Source organism: Penicillium verhagenii (assembly GCF_028828195.1).
Source record: "Penicillium verhagenii strain IBT 33310 chromosome Unknown utg000010l_segment0_segment0, whole genome shotgun sequence".
Taxonomy (NCBI): Eukaryota; Fungi; Ascomycota; class Eurotiomycetes; order Eurotiales; family Aspergillaceae; genus Penicillium; species Penicillium verhagenii.
In genome coordinates, this window is record NW_026643174.1 from 1,038,816 (window position 1) to 1,059,706 (window position 20,891).

Consider the following 20,891-nt stretch of genomic DNA (forward strand, 5'->3'; position numbering starts at 1 on the left):
TCTTGTGCTCAGTCACATCCAGCGGCTATACGACCAAGGAACAGCTCCATGCACAATGCGATAATGAATTTCTCATAATCTTTGATAAAGAGTCTAACGGCAGTCTCCTGTAATTAACCTTGGAAAGTGCTGGGGCGAATAGAGATCCGCATATTTTAGGCTTAGCAACAAGGGGGTCCACATGGCCCCACCACTGCCTAAAAGCCAACATAAGGTTAGATCTGATCGTTTCTGAAAGATTTGAAATCCGTAGGAAATAACGGGAGGGTGTGTTTTCACGTATTGCATGTTTTGGCATTCGTAATACACGAAAATGTCACAGCTTTCGAATATTGCAGGAGGGGAAAAGCAGCTGAAACAATTTTATTTTCACCGGCTGTCACAACAGGCGAGGCCCACTTCCACTCTATCGGTTCTCGCATCGATGGTCTCCGGGTTTGACAACGTGATCAGAAATTTGAAAAAGATCTTGGCAGCAGTGGACTGCATATCTTGTGATCTGGATGCTCATGTCACACGATGATGGTAGTCGGCGCTCATATGATCCCCGACACAATGGAGAGCGCCGCCTGACAAGCGCTCATAATTTTGGTGTTTTGGGGGGGGGAGGGGGGCGGCTATGAATAGGGCACCGAATTGAGATGATCAGGCTGTCGCCCTTAAAATCGCATGTAAAGAACATAGGTCGGAACTCGAAATATCTATATGTAGCATTACATTCCTTTATGCTGATCTTATTACGTCAAGGTTATGACGTTGTTCATGTTGTTGTTATTGATCTTAAGATTGAAGCTTAGACTGATAAATAGTAAAGGGATCCAGCACTTCGCAGGATTCCAAGCCAAAGATAGCAGAGATTCCTCTACTACGTTCTTTGTAGACAATTTGAATCTCATTCTTCCTCTTGTCTGATTTTTCAGCTGAAAAAACAGCTCCTTCTAGAATCCAAGATTACTTCTATTTCTTTGTTCTATCCTTGTGTCTGATATCATATGATCCCCTCCGTTCGTAAAATCCTACTGCTATCTCTCTTAGCAGTACTGTACACCCAAGAACAAGGCCCCAGGAGCCTTGGATCCCAAATCCTGACACGTGTAGTAACAATCTTCAGAGGAAAATATCACTTTGTGGTTAAATTGCCCATACAGTTGGTATATAGGCCGTTGAAAGAAGATAACCAACACCTGTGGAAGTACCCTGCTATCTAGGCTGACATGGTATAACTTACTCATGGAGAGAAGTATTTGGTGTCTAAAAATAAAATTTCATGAATAAGCTGTTAATATACTTTAGTAGATATAAGAAACAAAGAGTCAAAATAGAAAATGATGAATTGGTATATCAATTACTCTAGACTCTAGCGGAAGATAGACGGATGGACTAATAGACTAATAAACGTTGGATTACGCGATAACAACATCTCTTAATGAGGACAGAGGCACTAGCTGAAGAAATGTAATTTACAAGGTTTCGCGGCTTTTCCCAACGCGGCCCCTTTCAATGTTCCCTTTTGTACTTGGATATATACATATAGCAAAATAAAACCCGAGGATTTTCATCGATTAATCAGCAGTATATTTGTTTTTATTTCTCGAATAGGACATAAAAATGTATTGTATGATAGAATAAAGGGAGCAGGAGTCCCAACAGACATACACAAAGTTAGTTGTGAACCACTTGAATCGTTCAACACAAGAAAGGAGAGGAAATCACACAGCCAGCTCTTTAGACTCTGTCGTTCATTTGATGCAGTGGGTAAGCATCAGGGCGTAAATCATTGACATTCGCCGAGTACCAGATCCACGTGACGGCCATAATAATCGCCATAAGAGCAACATCCAGGCCATATTGCGGCCATTCATGTTTCTCCAGATACCCCGAAGTCCCGCTTTTGTATTCAATGAATCGATAAACATTGCGGACAGTGATCAGAATACTACACACGTATAGAGAGTAAAGCATCCGCTCAAGAAAAAGGCTTGGATCAACCAATTTCAGAATGTGATTTCGTCGTGTTCGGACATGAAAAAGGATGGCGCAGGTGGCAAAAACACAGAAGAAGAGGACTTGAAGAGCGAGACCACCCAAAATGATGTTCTCTCCAGTTTCTTCTTCGGCGCTTGTGTCAGCACCCACAAGCTTGCCGGCACCTGCAGCTTGGATCAGGAAGCAGAGGATATCACCCGAGACGAAAATCTTCGTGAGCCAGTTGATTCGGATAAGAGACATCTGGGGATATCCCGAGGCCTTTATCAAACGACCGAGAAACATATAGATACCGGCCGCGAACAAAATCGGTGCAAGAAGGATCAACAGAATCTGGATAATATACGGCCCTTTCTCGGTCAAGTGATCAGAGGAGTAGGCTCTGGCTACCATACCCACGATTTCAACTATTTTTCAAAGATGTCAGCGAATGGGTAGATAATCACTCGGAACATGGATCACTTACAAAGGGCTCCGGTTACCAAGGCAAAACCGAACCATTTTCGCGTTGCGAAAATTTTCCATAGATGGAGAACCGTAAAAATAATGAAGATGATGAGGAAAACGATAGCCGCTGCCTTTGATGGAACATAATAAGTGTAGGGGTTTGTAGTACTCGTCATGATGCGCGAAATGTTACAGAACTGATCTGTTCGAAATGATGTCGTTGCGACTAGGGGCGGTGGGGAAATAAAAGCGCCCAATGCAGGGAAAATAATGAAACGAAGGTCGAGGGCGAGGATAAGGACGTGAAATGCAGAAAAGATTGTTCAAGCGAAGGATCGGTGGCAGCGAAGCCAAAACAAAAAGAAGGTGGGCTGAAAGATGAAGTCGTAGTTCTCCTTTGGTCCCCTCTAGAAAGTCTCAAACATCATCAAAGACTTTGGAAGGAGACACAGGTTTTATCAAACATTGAAAAACTGATTTGATTTTTGCGAACGTCAAATCTGTATCTAGGAAGAGAGAACACGTAATCTAGGCAACACGATATCGGTAACAAACATTAAGGGGCGCTCTAAGAGCTTCCGCGAGAGAAATTCCAATACAAGAGTAACTATAAGTGAAGAAAAAGTAGTGAGTAGCTATACGCTATACCTCTACGTATTATTGGACCGTTAATGGGAATTAGTGCACATGTGGGTCTGGGGGTTTCTAATTTTCATAAAATTCGTGTATTGAGCAAACTAGTTTGGAAACTAGTTATGGAACATTGAATAGAAGCTCCATACATATGTAGAACTTTGTAATACTGCCGAGACTCGTAAACGACTACCTAAATATATGTATCGATGCTAGTTTCAGGGGTTTTAAGACTACTATTGACAGGATAGTTGCCAATCTAGCCCAGCCTTTTTGTGTCTGGTACGCATGTCGGCACATGCAGCTTTTCATGGCCGATTGCGCTCAAATTTACACAAATCGACTCTCTCCTTCTTCTTATATATTCAGGGCCTATGTGTGAAGTTCTAGGTCTGATTTTCTTCACTTCGCTTATCTCGTGGACTGGGTAGGTACCTCCGTATGGTATATGTAGTATACAGTGGAGACAAGCTGATCCACCATCGTATTTCCGTCGTATTTTTGGATTGCTGATTGGTCAAAGTTGGCCCTTACAAAAACCAGAAGCAAACCCGAAAACCAATCGGATATGGTCGTACTCCGTATTCCGTACTTGTAAACCAATCATTGGCCAAAAATGATGAGTCATCGCAAACTGCGATCACGTTTGGAGTAAATAGCTTGTTTAGTCTAAGATTAGCTTCTAGAAACAGTGGAGAATATATTGTACATTTTGAACACTGACCCTATTTTGATACCATGGAAATTACCACCATGTAGCAAGGGAAGCATACTACGTTTGCATGATTCAACCATTCAGCCTCCTTTTCCGATGAGGATTTGTTCATGTATCCTCCGTAATCATCTTGAAGATAAAATCAATTGGCGGGGGAGACTCCGTTTTCGGACTCTGGGCAGGTGTTTGGCAATTCATGTATGTAAGATATTTCTAACCAATCATCATCAAAAAAGTACGACGACGATACGATAGTGGATCAAAGTTTCTCGGTAAATGTGATCTGCAGTAGGATTACGGAGTAGGTTCCGTACTCCGTAGTCGCAACACATCCCAAGATCCAACTCACATCCAACTTGCATCCAACTTGTCGATGTCTAGCTGGTATTTCGTTTTACCATGAAATCACGATATGAAGACTTGAGAGCCGACCCGCTTGGCAGGTGGGCTGAATTGGCCCTTTCCCCTGAAATTTTCATAGCATGTGGGTCATGCACCAGCTATAAAAGATACATCTTAGACAGACATGCTGCTGTAAGAAATCTCCTTATCTTATGAACACCTATCTCGAATGATGTTGATCCTTCGTGTTGGTGTATTTGTCGCCACGGTGCTGGCACAGCAGGTCTATGTATCCACTACTGGTACATCGACTAGACCCTACTGTGCTGCCCCCGCAAAAGCGTCCGCAGATTTTGATACGCCGTCCTATCATTATAGCACGTTCTCCTACACTCAAACCGAAACAGTCCGCACTGCAACTTGCGCCACACTCGGATCCACCACCACCTATGCTGTACCCTATTCAAAGGTTAGCAACTCGTTCTCATCATTGGTGACGACCTCGTGGGGAAACTGGAATCCCGATTCTACTGCAACAGCTACTGACACCAAAAATCCCTATGGACATGCTGCCTATACTTCACTATGGGAGAAAGCCAATATCACAAGCTTCACCAGAGGCCTGTACTCCACGACGGTTTCCCCAACACCGGTGCCTACTAGCGAGCTCGTGCTTCCCCCTCCTCAATACTTCAGACCCCATGATTGTTATAAGTTCCCAAAGGACTTTGTCTTTGGCGTTGCTGCAGCGGCCGTCCAAATTGAAGGAGCTATTGCGGACGAAGGACGGTCGCCTGCATTCCCCGATATTTTCACTGGCATCATCGACGAGATGCCCACTTACCTTCTCGACGAGATTACCGGTGGCTCCGCCGCCGTGAATGATTACACCACCAATGAGCACTATTACTTGTACAAACAAGATATTGAGCGGCTGGCGGCAATGGGTGTCGAATATTATTCATTCACAATCCCCTGGTCGCGGATCTTGCCCTTCGTTCTCCCCGGGACCCCGGTCAACTCACAAGCGTTGAATCATTATAACGATTTGATCAATCTCGTCATCAGTAAGGGCATGCGGCCCATCATCACCTTGCTCCATACCGATACTCCCTTGGTGTTCTTTGGAGATGATGTCGAGGCTACTATTGCCGAGAGAGCTTATTTCGGCTCCCTCAACGCCGGGTACGGGAATGCAACCTTCGAGGATGCATTTGTGAACTATGGCAAGATTGTCATGGCCCATTTTGCTGATCGAGTGCCCTTTTGGTTTACCATCAATGAGCCGCAAAACGGTGCTACCAGTGGCCCCAGTATTGACAATATTATCAAGGCACATGCCAGACTTTATCATTTCTACAAGGACAATCTTCATGGGACGGGCAAAATTTCCATGAAAATGGGAGGCACCCCAGGAGCACCCCAGAATCCGAAGAATGCCTCTCATATTGCGGCGACACAACACTACAACGACTTTTATCTCGGTCCATTCTTGAACCCTCTCACCCTGGGTATCGATTATCCCGAGGCATATAAAATGACAATCCAGGATTATATACCTCTGGCCTTAGCGGATCTCAAATACCTGAAGGGAACTATTGGTAAGAGACATCTCGTGATTGTGTGGTTGTTTTTTTTTTTGATACTGATAGATGCACGAATCAGATTTCATCGCCTTTGATGGGTACACCACGCCGACTATCTACCCTGTTGTCAACAGTATTGCCACATGCGCTGCTAACAATGCCACTTCGAATTCCAACTACCCCACCTGTGTCGGTTCTACTTTTGATACTGTGAATGGATGGGAAATGGGCTATCATACCGACTACGTCATGTATTCGACCCCAACTTACCTACGATCTACCGTCAACTATCTCTGGAACACGTACAAAAAGCCCGTCATGCTTTCCGAATATGGCTTCCCGATGAATGCCACTTCTTTCGAATCCACGGCCGATGCACTGAATGATCTACCAAGATCCGAGTACTACCAAAGCTACATGACAGAGATTCTGAAATCTATCTGGGAAGATGGTGTGGATGTGATGGGTTCTCTTGCATGGAGCTGGGTGGACAACTGGGAATTCGGATCCTATAATCACCAGTTTGGCCTCCAGGCAGTCGACAGGGATACCATGGAGCGGTCATACAAGAGGAGTTTCTTTGACCTGGTTGACTTTTACAAAACCAGAAAGACCCATTAATCAACCAATTGCTGGCGTCCAGCGACTTTGACGCCGAGCTGGGTTGGAGATGAGAAGTTTCGGGGCAATAATACTAGCCACTAATTGGAAGCAAATCTCAGCTTGATTCAGTTCGACGGTATACCTTGCACGCAAGTAGCTATTTGTGATGTTTCCTAAGCGATGGGGCTGCAATTGGCGCCACGTTGTGCGATCATGTTCTGTGTGAGATCAAGAAGTAATGATTTAATTGAAGGGCGATATTAGAACGAGAACTCCCGAAAAACCTTAAGCGAAACTGCCACTTGTGACAGAAGGGGCTATGAATAGGGCGCCGAATTGAGACCACGGCCATAAATAACAGAAAATATTAGAGTAAGACGATAAACAAAAGTCATGGAAGGAGAAAGAATCCTTGACAAAGTTCCAGAGTTGTCAGCATATCAATAGTCGGCTATCAAAGGGAGTGGGTCTGAATTGAAGGTTGAAAGGTGATCAAATCAACTATCTCTTTTTTCGGTCTACAAACTCTATGACTCTGTACCTTACACAAAATTAATCTGTCACTGTGCATTTTCGCTTATCCTCCCTTGTTGACTTATCCAGAACAAATGACGAATGCAATCTATAAGATAATGACATTGATTGGCTTTAAAGGAAAAAGAGTAATCCCAATTGCTTTGTACAACACCACAATAAGCCACAGCCCGATGTCCGTGCTCAAAGCTTGGTTCCCCGATAGGGCTTCATTTCGATATCCGGACTCCATACGGAGGTGGAATTTTAGATATTGGAATCTCAGCAGGCAACTAAAAGGCAACTTGTTTCATAATAGAGATAAGAATATAGAGTAAGGACGTATAGTAATGCGATTGGGACGATCGAGATAAGTCCTGTCGATCCTGATTCCTGAGTCACGACTGACGGGGCAGCTCGGGACCCAATTTCTAGGCAAATCATTTCCTACTAAATAGACTTCCAGGCTCTGAGTTTGCATCACAATTGGTTTACAATGACACGCAGATAGGGTGTACGTATGTCGCATCTTCATGATGGTCCGGGCGCCGTTTTCGCTTACTGTGCACCAAGCATGAAGTACATAAGTTATGTGTTTTTGTTGGGCACGTGTCCATAAACAGACTGTTCTCAACTTTTCATAGTCATTGATTCTAGAACAAAGGAACAATCACTGCCTCTGCTTGTACTCTTTTACCCCACATGTCTGGAAGAACTGGGGACAGAGTGGGCTCCGCCGGCTTATGGGGATTTGATATGATTACTCTGGGGATTCGGGGAGACTCGGTTGAATATCAACATCTATCTTAAAACTTGATCAATCACAATCTCTGAATGCTTCCAGGGTAATGATTCCTTATCATCCTACAAATTGCGAATTGCGAATATCGAGATAGATAGATTGGACTCGTAGAGCACGTAAGTTTGATGCTTATCCGGCAAGGGGGAGTTGGCTAAAAAAGAAATGCAACTTCATGATAGGAGGGAGAGAACGAATGACCGTCTTATGGAACGAGTCTACTTGATCCATCTCCGAGGAGATAAACATAGCCCGCTAGGGACCAGTCATTCAAGGACCTTGCTGATGGCGTCAGTGTTTTCTCCGAGCCAATCCCAGGACGCCCAGTATTCAGGCACGTCTATCATTGTACACTTGGCAGATACGACAGGGATATTTCGAGAGCACAATGCGAAATGGTGGGGGAAAGGACTCCCCATTATCAGTGATATCGTTGTGTAACCGAATCAAAAGCGAACAAGTCTGGTAGCTGCTCTAGATAAGTGCCGGATCCGTTGTCAGTCTCGCATTTGCGCCACACTGGGAGGATCTCCCGGGGGATCCGTCGGAGAGAAGGGAAATTTCCTGGGGTCAAAGAAATCTGGAGATAGGCTGTGGCGATGAAGCGGTGTGCGTTATGAAGAACCGAGAACCACAGTGGACCAGTGGGGGAGATCCATCGGGGGTGAATGGGGCTGATAACGCGGTTTTTGGGCATTCTTTGGGGTATGGAGCTGCATGATCTACCACAAAGTTTGCGCCTCAGGGGTATATTTGCTCTTATCTCTTCACTTCAACCCATTCTCCGGGGTCCGAGATATGCAGACTTATCAATGATTGCCGTATCAGAACAGTTGGACAATGGACCTTTTTGGGTAACGTCACGCCTTATCGAGACGCTTTTGGGTGATAACTGGAATTTGGTTTTTGCTTTCCTTTGGCGCCTGAGTTTTCCCAGAAAGAAGATACCTATATATAAAGAGCATCGCTTCTTCCCGTGTCATTTTTGCAAATGCACAGTTCCCACCTCAAATGTTGGGGCCTGTTTTGAATACTTCCAGATTCAACTGTTGCAATGTTCTCCAGGACTGCACAGGTGACGAGGTCAACTGGTTGTTTTTTTTTTCTTTTCTTTTCTTAATCTTCTTTTTTTCGGTTTTTTAAGGGCCAGAAATTACCTGTGGTCGTATGTTACATATGCACAGGTGTCGGTTTTCTTTCCTCCACGCTCCCCTTAACCTGGAGGGCAACTCTTCCCTCATATGAACAAGACCGACATGTGACCTCGAGGCGAGGCAAAACCCTGGATTTCAACATAACCGCAGAAGCCGCTCCGAAAAGTCAAGGGGGAAAAATAAAAATAGGAGATGCACCGACAGGGGACCTCCCATGTCCGTGCCGGAAAGGAGTGGGGAGAGATTTGTGCTTTTTTACCAAAGTACCGCCACCTTTCTTCCCTCTGTTGTCTTACGGCAGGATTGGCGTTGCCAGCTTTCGGACGTGCAGGACGCCACGGCCCACAAGTCCCTTCATCTGTGAAGGTGGGCAATTATTACCCAGCAATATAGTTGCCTTTTGGCGTGTCGGGTTGGTCCGGAGAAGGGTTTCATGGACTACTCAGTTAGGACATACCGATCGGAGGCTTGCCACCCCCGACAAAGCGACAGGGGTTTAAGGATGAGCATACAAGATATTGAAAGTAATATCTGATTGATCCATTGATGTTCACTCATTTGCCCCCCTTCTCCCCCTCCTATTCTTATCCCATTTACCCCATTCTTTGCTTTTTCTTCTAATTTATTTTTGTTGTTTTACCCTTCTTTCCTTTCTTTTTCTATTCTTTTTTTTTTCTTTTCCCCCCTCTTTGCTACATAAGTTTTAACGTTTTGATTTATATTGAAATGTGGAACAGAGCTGAACGACAGATAAGGAATATCGTCATGGGGGGACTCCACCGTGGGGGCCCTAAGCAGTCAACCAACCAAGCTGATCTGCGCGCCTATCAACCAGAATGACCACGGCTAATTACTCTACTTGGGCAGCTTATCAGCTTATCTTGTCATATCTTGGGTGCCCCGACTTCAAGTGGAACCCCGTGGGTCCAAGGGAAGCAAGAACACCCACACGATTTGACGATTAGAGATGTTGTCCCTCCGACAGGACGAAAAAAAGAGGTACCAGCTTGTGCCTGTTTACTCGATCCGGTTGCGGCCCGGGCTGTTTTTTATTTTTCTTTGTCTCCCCACATGGGAAAACCCTCATGGGGGGAGGTGATGTCAGGGAGAAATTGGGAAAATCTAAAATCTAAACTCATGTCGATCTTTTCCTTCCTATCGGGAATTTGGAGAACTACGAGAGGACAGGAATTGAAAGCCGAAAAGAGAGTTGTGGCGAGAAAAAGCCATCTTTAACCTGACCAATCCCTACGCAGCCTTTGGTAAGTTATACCGTTATATTAACCGATGCGGAATATATGCAGTTCAATCCGCCTTGTACAACAACCCCGCGTCGCATGAGGGAGGGGGAAGGATTTTAGGACGTTTTTTATTTCGCTTGCTTGTCATCTTGATGGCTTTTCCTTTTCGCAGAGAAGCCTAAGTGAAAAGACGTTGAAACGGCGATACTCGATGATCGGTATTACCGATTGATACCGGGCTCGGGTAATGTAGGGATGGGGGTTTGAGTTCCGGTGAGTGTTGCCGTTGCGTGGTCGGGGGGTTTATATCCAGAGCCTCGTTCGACCAAGCGGATCCTGTCCGACGCCAAATTGTCTCCGTTATGAGCTTGGTCGAAGCCCCGTAGAACGTTTCTTATCTATTTCGGATGCAAGCTGCTGTTATCTCCGGCAAGTATTGCAACCGAGGTTTTTTTGACATTCTCTTATTTTTTCAACACCCATCCCGTGTCCGTGTCTAGGTGGAAAGTATTGGAAAAACACCATACATACCAAACTCTAACTCTGGAAGATATCACATTCAATATCAATGTTTTGAATAGAGCTCCAGCAAAAAAAAAAATGAAGAAAAAAAGCAAAAAAAAAATGAGGATCCTTTTCTCTCATTCCCCAGTGTTTACACTTTCACATTTTCCATTCCAATCTTGTACGTAGGTCGCATTTGGATCGGCTTGGACCAAAGGCTCCACTTGCGACAGTGCTGTATCCACATCTTTGAACTACATCTGGACTTATTTCCGGTTCGGTCTACGGAATACTGAAGACGGTAACCAATTCCCATGGGTGATGGAGGTAACAGGTACAAGATCATTAGAAGCTTTGGTATGGCCGCGTGCCCAGATCCCAGTACCTGCATGTTTAATTTGATTATTCGCCGTCTTATTTGCCCCCCCAGGTCTCCATTTGACGGGTCTGTCGGACTCGGCCCGATATCTTCGAGACTCTGTCTTTTTGTTTTTCTGGATTTCGGTCCCGGCGTTCCCATTCGATGTGCATAGTATTAGAGGAACAAGTCGGAAGGAAGAAAATAAAGAAAATAAAAAAGAGTATAAAGCAAAAGGAAGAGCTCCATAAGGACGGGGCCGTGCGGAGTCAAATCCAACTGTATGTAGGGGATTGTTGTTTTAGAGCAGGTCGGTTATTCGTGGGAATTTCCGGATGAATATCAAGATCAAGGGCCTAGAAGGGTGGAAGGGGGCATTGTCAGATCTAGTACAAAGCGACAAGAGAAAGGACATTTAGGACTTTTGAACGGGAGTGGCGTTCAAAGGCGCATGAATCATGTAGTCGAGGCAAGCGCCGTAAATCGGTAAAGAAAATAGATGATTACTGATTATTACTGATTATAGTCATATGGATTATATACGAATACTCATTTTACTATGTTGATTGTTACTGGGATTTTCCTCTATACAGACTTGGTTCGTCGTTAGCGTAGGTACTTAATGTATGCGGATCCCGTACTTTCGGTTCCTCTGCAGCTGGGGGCTTGTAACGGTAATACTCTTACCCTGTTACCACCAAAACCTCTTCGTTTCCCCAACTTCAGACCACCAGCACATATCATATTCCCACTTTCTCGTTTTCTTCCCTTCCCTTCTTCTTGATCTCAATTCCCCTTGAGCTTTCTTTTTTTCCCCCTTCTTTCTCTTTTCCCCTCTCATCTTTTGCTCTCTTTCTCTCCGACCCCATTTGGCTCAATCCCGCTGTTATAAGCCCTTTCACTCTCTCCCCCCCAAATTCACCAACGTTTCCGGGGCATGAGTGTCTGGAGGGTCTAGCCCCCCTCCCCTCCTCCCCCTCTCTACGACTCCAATACATTTTATATAACAAGATTTTTTTTTTCTTTCTTTCCCAAACGAAATCAGAGGTGTGGGTGGTGGTCCGCGCTTTCCAAGTAACGCTCGGTGCACCGGATCTAACTGAACGTTGGTACTGACGAGGTCGCTGACTGAGACAACCCAATCGCGCACTCGATCGCGATCTTTCTTCCCCCCGGCAAGGGTCTCTCCATTCCTCGTGAACGGAAGACCGGGGCAGATCTGAATTTAAACTGGGGGGTTTTTTATTTTTAAAAAAAAAAAAAAAAGAAAACGTTTCTCTCAAAACCTCCCCCATCTTTCCCTTGCTTGCCTTTTTACCCCGGCATTTAGCCATGGAGGGTATCCATCATGGAGGTCATGGTGGCCGACCGCTGCAATCCGCGGCTTTTCCGGACATGGATTCCCATATGATGTCGGACGACTTTTCCTTTGGCTCCCCCTTCAGTCCTACGAGTTCCACTGCCCAGGATGGTATGCTGAATGACCCCATTTTTCCGGAGTGGAGGAGTGGTGCCCCGCGCGGTGGCGACAACCCCGACGAATTGCAGCGGCAAGACCCCTTGGCTGCTCAGATCTGGCGGCTTTACACCAAGACCAAAGCCAACCTGCCAAACCAGGAACGTATGGAGAATCTGACCTGGCGAATGATGGCTATGAGTTTGAAACGCAAGGAACAAGAACAGCTACGGTAGGTTATACTTTTTTTCTTTTCTTTTTCTTCTTTTTTGCCACATTCTTTCTGGATAGATCTGCTTTTCCTCAGACTTCCCATTCAATTGCCGGGCGGGATAGCTCACTTTCTTGGCCCTGCAGGTCGTCGCAAGCCAATCATCATACCACCAGTCCTACCCCGAGCGGGATCGCGCAGTTGCATCTGTCCGACCAGGCGTCGACAGTCAACTCGAACTCCAGCATGAACCTCGATTCCACCCCAGATGCCATGAACTTGGATGACTTCATCGTCCCCTTTGACTCCCCCGTCGAGTATTCGTCTCACCCCACCGTGGACCGTCAGTTCACCGCGACACCAACCGCTTCCATCCCGATCAAATCGCGCAAGGACCAACCAGCCGACCCATCCGTCGCAGCGTCATTTCCACACCCTCCCCAGGAGCAACGAAAGAACAGCGAGTTCGGCTACGTCGCCCGTCGGGTCCGCAAGACCAGCGTGGATGAGCGTCAGTTTTTCTCCGGGCTAGCAGTGCCCACGCGCAAACGCCCGGCCGATGCTTCACCACAGGTACCCCCCGTATCGAACGCGATGATGGCACAACACTCTGAAATGTCGGCGGCGGGATTACCGGATTACTCCCTCGACCACTCCCCGGCCGGTTTCGCCATGCCGACCAACGGAATGGGTCCTCGGCGTCATCTCCACCAGCATACCGTCTCATCGGGTCTCCCGTACGGCCTGGATACATTTGGTGTGGGTGATGAGAGCGCAATTAGCTCCGCGGGCCCTTACCAACAGCACTTTACCTTCTCTCCTTCAGACTCCCCTATGACAGCTGGCAACCCATTCTCCAGCCTATACGCACAGACCCCGTTGGCGACATCTCTTAACTCCACTGAGTTCTTCTCTCCACCTCCATCCGGATACCAGTCGGCCGTGTCGACGCCTCAGCCAATTTATGAAGGCGAACAGTCTATATTCTTCGATGCGCCATCGACCGATTCCCACAACCAGCGCCGTATTCCCACATATCTGCAGCAACGGTCCTCCAACTTGTCCGCATCGCTACAGCCTCGCCAAATGTATAACAGTACCAACGGAGAATATCAGTCACCTGTTACTGGGCCACCCACCACTATGGGTTTCTCTGTTCCGCAGCAGCATGTTGACCCCAACCAGGTGCTGGGGCATGAATATTCCTCCACCGCGCCTAATACCAGCATGTTTACTTTCGGTGGAGACTCAGATAACGAAGACGACGATGGCCAGTCATATGAGCGCGGAGGCATTGCAATGCCCCATGACTTTTCATCCATGGATGAGACCGGCGATATGAACGCGGGTTTGACGTGGGATGCAGGGTTCGCAGGTTCTGTTCAGTCATTACCTGGATTTAATGGTCAACATCGCAAGCATGTCACCATTGGTTCGACTGACATGATGGAGGGCCCACCCGAGTGGCAGCATCACGCGAGCCTTGGCCGTGGGCATGGCTCCGCAGCCTCCGTCAGTGAGGTTCGTAACCGAGAACAAGACCATCGCCGTCATCAAAAAATTGCGCGCACTGCTTCGACTCCCAACGCCCCCGGCCTCTTGCGTCAAAGTATGAACGGCAATGCTAGCGGGCCGCCAACGAACCACCCATCCCCTAATACCCCACCTGAGTCAGGCCTTAGTAGCGCCGTTCCCTCTCGACCAGCCAGCCCCGGTGGTTCTAAGAATGGTGACCCTAATGCGGGGCCGACTACGTGTACAAACTGTTTCACGCAAACCACTCCACTGTGGCGTCGCAACCCTGAGGGACAACCCTTATGCAATGCTTGTGGTCTGTTCCTGAAACTTCACGGCGTGGTTCGACCCTTGTCGCTCAAAACCGATATCATTAAAAAGCGGAACCGCAGCAGTGCCAACAGCTTGGCTGTCGGTACCTCTCGCTCCTCCAAGAAGTCTTCTCGCAAGAACTCCATTGTGCACGTGCCAACTAGCGTTGTTAACTCGCGTGCGCCGAGCAACAACGCTTCCGAGTCGCCGCCTTCTCTCTTGGGATCCAGCTTCTCTAACAAATCGGGCGTGGTTCCTATTGCCGCCGCACCGCCTAAACCTGGCCCTCCTGCTGGAGTTGCTCAGGCACGTGCAGGTGTGCAAGTAGCTCCCAGACGGCAGCGTCGTCTTGAAAAGGCACCTGCTGGATCTGAGCCAGATACGGATGATAGCCCCAAGTCAACTGCACCACCTTCTCGATCCAAGGTGGTACCATTGGCTCCGGCCATGCACCCGGCAGCTGCCAACCCTGCCAACCACAGTATTGCTGGTGGACAGGGTGCCAGTCAGGAATGGGAGTGGCTGACCATGAGTCTCTGAGCGCCATTCACCTTCTCTGTTATACGAACTTCTTTCTACCCTTCTCTCTCCCCCTTTTGATGTCTCAGTATGACAGAGCTGGCCACCCCTTCTTTAATCTCGTCCATACACACGACCCGACTAATGACCTTGCTGGTGGTTCCTTGTGGCTTTGCGATCGTCTACCTCTTATGTCCTTCCATTTTCTTGATCCCATTTTTGGATTTTTATATTGTTAAGTTACGTGTGCTTGATGATCTTTGTGATTTGATTGATACAACCGCGTCTGTCCGGTACCCAAGTTGCTTTTCTTTTTTTGGTTTGTTCTTATGTGCAACTTGACACCGGGCAGAAGTGCGCATCTCTCTGGATTTTTTGAACTTTTTGAACTTTTGTTTTTCCCCCTTCCGAGGTTATTCTTCCTTATTTTCTATTATTCTTTGCACTGCTGAGCAGGCCCTGATGATGGGAGAATTTTATTAGACCGAATTTGACTACGATCGATATGACTTTTGATTCTACTATTCACATAGCACTGTGTTTTTAAGAGCTACCTCACTCTCAGGGCTAAGTAATTTCGCCCTTTGCTTTTTTGTCTTCGATGCCACTTCCTCCATATCACCAAATAAATCCATTCCGATCGCAAACTGGGCGCTTTTATATAGCATAGCAGGCCAGAAAATGAGCGATCTAGGGTGTAACTTAGACTCATGAAAGACTAATTACAGTATGTCAGGCTGAAACGCTGAGTCAAGTAGGGAGTTTCCTGTCGGGCTGACAACTTCAACCCATTCAGCATCACACTCTTTCCCACGAACGATGGCTCTCTCCGACATCCCATGCCTCACCAACTCCACTCACAGTTTTTTTGTCCACTGCTTTGATCCCTCAAATCAACCTGCTCTCCCTCTCTATATCACCCATTGTGTCTTGCAACCCCCCTCACCGCTTCCATTTCCCTTCGGCAGGCCAACCACTTCGAATCCAAATCGAAGGTCCATTGATAGCTCTTCAGAAGCTCCTTCCAGGAGTTTCATGGCACGTCCCCCACAGCTTTCCCTTACCTGGCGGTCCCAAGCTAGCGGAGCTTGCTTTCCAGGCAATCTACCACCGAAATGTATGCCCGGATATTGCTAGGGATATGGTAGTGCGAGATGAATACAAAGGTTGGTTAGTAGAGGCCAGACCAAAAGAGTAAATAATTCTTATACAGTATATGATTTTTTATAGCCTATGCTGATAACTTTGTTCTATAGGATGATTGACTACTACGGAGTTACGTTCGACCACCTTGTCCCAACCGACGACACCGATCCAGAAGTCCTACAGATTAATATCATTGAAATTGAAGACGATGCAGGGGTATATGCAAACAAGTATAACCCTTTTGAGATTGACCCAAATGAGTATATTGGGAAGAAGGTGCTTGCTGTGCCGAGGTGCTGTCAAAAAAGGAATGGAACGACAGATCGGATAAGAGTCAATGATGCAGTGAATACTAGGGATGGCAGATGAGAATTCGCTCATGGTGCACTCCGCACAATCCCGGATCTCACACAAGAAACGACTCTTCTTTCTACTAGTCTCCCAAGATGCCTCTCACCGGGCGACATTGCTCATGTTTCCCATACCCTCCCATTTTGGGGAACACAGGCCTATCTTTGGGCTAGTAGGACACTCTTAAATCTTGACACTTGCATCTGTAACCCTAATCCATGTTCTTGCTTACATTAATAAATTGCAGTGACATCACATCTGCATACGCATATACCTTTATCGATCATTGAGCTATATTACTACCTAACGATGACAGACGTCCCGACGTCGGGCTGTGGGGGCGAGACCACGTCATATCGACGAGAGGTTATTCAATAATGCCATCTCACCTACGATCTATCTACTAGCAGCTGATGGGTCATTTCACCTCTACAAAGAACGGAATTCCGAAAACCTTCAAATTTTGACTAACATTTCATGTTTGAATTACCTTTGAATGATAAACACGCTATAACAATGTCCGGCTCAGCAGTACGCCTATCAGCCCCTGTTACCGCAGCTCGCAATAAACCCACTTAGATATTAACATGCATATAACCAGAGTGAGTTTTCCAATACAGACGGTATGTTCAACACCTATTTACTATACCAATTGACAATGACCATTAACACGCCCTCCAGGCGCAACTGAGCCCCTCGATACCAGTATCAGTCGACCGGACACATTTGCGGCCCACTCGAACGAATCTGCCAGCAACATGCAAGAAAGAATTGCTCGCCATTTCGAACCAGGTACGCAATGATGAAGTGTAATATGTGGTTTCGGGTGGTCTTCTAATCAGATTCTCATCTCACGCCCTGTAGGTGATACTCGAGCCACTTCCCGCCGCATTTCCGATACGCCTGATTCGGCAAGAAGTCTTTTCCAGGCCGATTCGGATGATGATGATGAACAAGACCGATCAGGAAATGGATCAAAGTCTGTCTTGGAAACGGTGCATGAATACGTGGCTAAGGCCTTGGGGGGCGGGTCACGGGGTGGGTTTAAGCTGGTTGATGATATGGTGTAGTTTGCCGTGGTTGACCTTCTTATCCAGGTGCAAGCTAGATCGTGGCAGATATAGAGAATTCAGAAAGGCTTTTGTCTATAAAAAATGCTATTTGACTTTTGGTATCAATCTAGCCACCCAATCAACGGACAATCTATCACCGTCACCACAAGCTCTCGCTGTAAAGCACCCATATCTAGAATACTCGGCACGGCGCATGCTGATCGTTGTATTCTCGTGCACTCAGCAGCCCGCCCATATGAGCGACAATCGACAATGCCACCAGAACATGCCAGAGCGTGTGCGAGTGACCCCAGATATCGAACCGACCGGGGTATAATGACTCGGGAATGCGTGTCTATCACCACAATAAAATCAGTGAGTGCTGCCGTCGCTACTCTCGAGTGCTTTCCTTTCTTTTGTATAGACAATTTCAAGATGTATAATGAAAAGAGCAAGTTAGTCCACATACCTGGAACAAATAACATCCAAACAGCAGCAATGCGCCCTCGAGCAAGTAATACGGAACTCCAACTCGCATAAGATACCCAGGTCCCCAAAGATAGCCAGCATGGCTAATTGGCGCAAACGCAAACAACCCCGTCGCGATACAGCTGGATAGACGCACGAACCGCCATTGGGAGCCCCGGAACCACGGGCTCAGCAAACATATCCCTGTACCGGTGCTACTTGCGACAATCTACATTGAAAGCATAAGTATAGTATCAGTATGACAACGTGGGAACAAATCCAACCCCAACTCCACACTAACGACCTTGGGAAATATCAAAGAAACGGAGCATGGATACAGATACTTACAAGAGACCAATATAAATTCTTCAAGGCAGGCGCACAATAAAACCCGAAATGCAACCCGCTGACGAAATTCCCCAGAATCAGCATTAGAATCCCCCCGTGGTCGCACTGCAGTGCTTGATGTGCGACTCGCGCGGAATGGTTCAGTCCCGTGTGATACAGTGCCGAGGTGAGCAGACACAGGATCGCGGCGCACAGCTGTACTGTTATCACGATGTTGTTTGTACGGTCCTGTTCTTCTTGTTTCGGTGTGGGGTTTGTCGCTTTGGGATCCGTGTCTGTGCTTGTGCTTGCGGGCAGTCCGAGTAGAAGTGTGAGTAGCAGTGATATACCTGGGATCAGGTGGGAAAAGATGTTGCCGGTTTCATTGTGGATGTAGAGCCAGCTGGCTAGTGATTTTCTCCAGGATTGGCTTTCTGGTCGGTAGCCTGTGTGGATGAATGGATTGGCGTCGAACCAGGAAGGGACGTTGGAGAGGGTTAGGAGGGGTGGTTTCGCGGGGGTCATGGGATTGTGATTGGGCTTAATAATGCGGGTAATGGGTAAGAATATGTACTAGTGGTATTGATATGTATGGATAGGGATATGGGGATAAAAATAGGGATTGTAGTTGTGGTTGAGGTAGAGGTGGAGGTGGTTTTAGATAGTGGGGATATGGGGGCGATCGCGTTCTTGCGGCCCCACGATTCCACAGACATTTGGCCGATCGTCCGTGTATTTTGATGCTTGGTGGGATTGAAATTGCGAAACTGTTTCCCGCGATTCTTCCAAAGTTGACCGATGTCGATCGATCTGGTTTTCTTGGAATCATTGAGGCTTTTCAATATCCAAGACCTCAAATGCCCAATAGTAGTTAATGTAAATGTACTGGGCTCCCTATAACTGGCCACAGTGTACCAAATTCCTCATTTCAATCGGCACTTGATTGCAAGATTTCGAAAACATACCAGAATCTGCTGGCCTCGAAGCTGATCGTATATTAAAATTCTCCTGGTCCATTATTCATTGCAACCCAGATCGCGATTGTATACTTCGATTTCCTATTTGGGTAATCTGACACCTGAGGCCGTTATCGGTATCACGTGGGTCTCTCCATACTAAAAAAAAAAATCGCGGGAAACTTTGGAGAGCAGCAAATCATCAAACACCGCAATCATGGGTGCCAGCAGCAAAAGAAAGAAGGAGAGGAAGCAGGACTTCCAGGTTAGAATCCAACACCTCTTCTTGTACTAAGGACAATTCATTGATACTTTGCAGAAACCCAAACTCAAGGTCGGCAAGGCCAGAGCCAAACCCGATAACTTCACCGATACCAGTTTCCGATCTAAAGGTATGCATACAGCCTTTTACTCACAAGACCGAGAAGAAAAAAGAAAAGAACTCATAACTAACTTGAACACCAATATATAGCTATCGTCCTCACCCAACAATCTCTCCAACTCACAGCCCCCACCTCCAATGCTGTATTCTCCCACCATCTTTCTCTCCTCACATCCAAGTCCGACAGCCAGCGTCGCGACTCGCTCGCCCACTTGACATCTTCTATCTCCTCCCGACCCGTCAACTCTCCTCTTCCTCAACCCGTCAGCGTCATGCTCCCTGCTCTCACCCCACTCCTCCTCGACGGAAGCAACAATGTCCGCACCCAGCTCCTCAAACTCCTGCGCACACTCCCCTCCTCCGATGTACAGGACCACGTCGTCCAGCTCCTCCCCTATGTCCGCGCAGGTATGACCCATCTTGCAGCCGATATCCGCGTCACAGCCGTGGAGGTCCTATCATGGCTCGTCGAGGCTGCAGGCGAGCAGGTCGTTGCCTGCGCAGGCGGGTGGATCAAGACGCTGAACTGTTTCCTCTCCGTACTGGGATGGCACACGGAGGAATCAGCGCGTTGGTCGTCGAACCGGGCTTCGTTTGGAAAATCAGGTAGCCAGGGACGGCCTATGGTGAAGGTTCTGGGCGCACTTGCAGATTTCTTGGAGGCGGGTGTTGGAGAGCCGGGCGCCGGTTTGACCGGGGAGGAACAGGAGAAGATCGATGAGATTGTCGATTCCGCTTGGCCGTTCCCTTTATGCCAGACTGCTCATCATATGATTTCGGATTCTTCGGCGCCGTACACTTATTTGAATCTTTTTGGCCAGCCGCGTGATGCGGAGGGCGAGATGTACGAGACTCGGGAAGACCGATTCCGGGTCTTTTCGGCTCGCTTTTTGCTGGCTATTCAGCGCGGATTGAAGAGCGCGAGAGAGGAGGGTGGAGAGCTAGGACGGGCTTCTTCTGGAGTGTCCAAGGTTCTTAAGGGTGCCCTGTCGTATGGACCCGGGCCGTGAGCACTTTATTTGTGTTCACTATCACTTCCAGGGTTTAATTTCTACCCGCCTGCTTTGGGGTCTCCGCAGCCGCAGATGATACCCATGAAATTTGGACGCCGGTTTATTCCAGCTACCATTGAAACGGTCGAAGAACGGATCGGCTATTCACAAGTGCCTTTATCCAAAGGTACATCAAGTCCCCAGGCAAGCTAGCCTACTTGCGCTATGGGTTCTCTTCATAACCAGACCCATCCATTGCGAAGAGACAGGAGGCAGCAAGCATTTGTTGGAATGGAAATATGCGCGGAATAGATGTCAGACAA

At 47.2% G+C, this 20,891-nt stretch overlaps 7 protein-coding genes across 7 annotated transcripts; 4 read left to right on the top strand and 3 right to left on the bottom strand.

Annotated features, from left to right (window-relative positions):
• Window positions 1-1,725: 1,725 nt before the first annotated feature.
• N7466_010257 (RTA1 domain-containing protein) lies at window positions 1,726-2,609 on the bottom strand (the record flags this gene model as incomplete). Its single annotated transcript, XM_057169646.1, has 2 exons — window positions 1,726-2,393; window positions 2,453-2,609. 2 exons carry the CDS (start codon window positions 2,607-2,609, stop codon window positions 1,726-1,728), a joined length of 825 nt encoding a protein of 274 aa, XP_057017037.1.
• A 1,746-nt stretch (window positions 2,610-4,355) lies between these two features.
• N7466_010258 (glycoside hydrolase family 1 protein) lies at window positions 4,356-6,330 on the top strand (the record flags this gene model as incomplete). The annotated part of the gene is made up of 2 exons (XM_057169647.1): window positions 4,356-5,724; window positions 5,789-6,330. The coding sequence occupies 2 exons, from the start codon at window positions 4,356-4,358 to the stop codon at window positions 6,328-6,330; spliced, it is 1,911 nt and encodes a 636-aa protein (XP_057017038.1).
• Window positions 6,331-8,045: 1,715 nt separating this feature from the next.
• Window positions 8,046-8,321, bottom strand: N7466_010259 (uncharacterized protein; the record flags this gene model as incomplete). Its single annotated transcript, XM_057169648.1, has 1 exon — window positions 8,046-8,321. One exon carries the CDS (start codon window positions 8,319-8,321, stop codon window positions 8,046-8,048), a length of 276 nt encoding a protein of 91 aa, XP_057017039.1.
• A 3,892-nt stretch (window positions 8,322-12,213) lies between these two features.
• N7466_010260 (Nitrogen regulatory protein nrfA) lies at window positions 12,214-14,915 on the top strand (the record flags this gene model as incomplete). The annotated part of the gene is made up of 2 exons (XM_057169649.1): window positions 12,214-12,569; window positions 12,695-14,915. 2 exons carry the CDS (start codon window positions 12,214-12,216, stop codon window positions 14,913-14,915), a joined length of 2,577 nt encoding a protein of 858 aa, XP_057017040.1.
• Window positions 14,916-16,907: 1,992 nt separating this feature from the next.
• Window positions 16,908-17,461, top strand: N7466_010261 (transcriptional regulator family: GATA type zinc finger; the record flags this gene model as incomplete). Its single annotated transcript, XM_057169650.1, has 4 exons — window positions 16,908-16,922; window positions 16,993-17,014; window positions 17,073-17,183; window positions 17,256-17,461. The coding sequence occupies 4 exons, from the start codon at window positions 16,908-16,910 to the stop codon at window positions 17,459-17,461; spliced, it is 354 nt and encodes a 117-aa protein (XP_057017041.1).
• Window positions 17,462-17,636: 175 nt separating this feature from the next.
• Window positions 17,637-18,763, bottom strand: N7466_010262 (uncharacterized protein; the record flags this gene model as incomplete). Its single annotated transcript, XM_057169651.1, has 3 exons — window positions 17,637-17,798; window positions 17,913-18,140; window positions 18,260-18,763. The coding sequence occupies 3 exons, from the start codon at window positions 18,761-18,763 to the stop codon at window positions 17,637-17,639; spliced, it is 894 nt and encodes a 297-aa protein (XP_057017042.1).
• Window positions 18,764-19,411: 648 nt separating this feature from the next.
• Window positions 19,412-20,586, top strand: N7466_010263 (IPI1/TEX10 family protein; the record flags this gene model as incomplete). The annotated part of the gene is made up of 3 exons (XM_057169652.1): window positions 19,412-19,459; window positions 19,514-19,586; window positions 19,667-20,586. 3 exons carry the CDS (start codon window positions 19,412-19,414, stop codon window positions 20,584-20,586), a joined length of 1,041 nt encoding a protein of 346 aa, XP_057017043.1.
• Window positions 20,587-20,891: the final 305 nt, after the last annotated feature.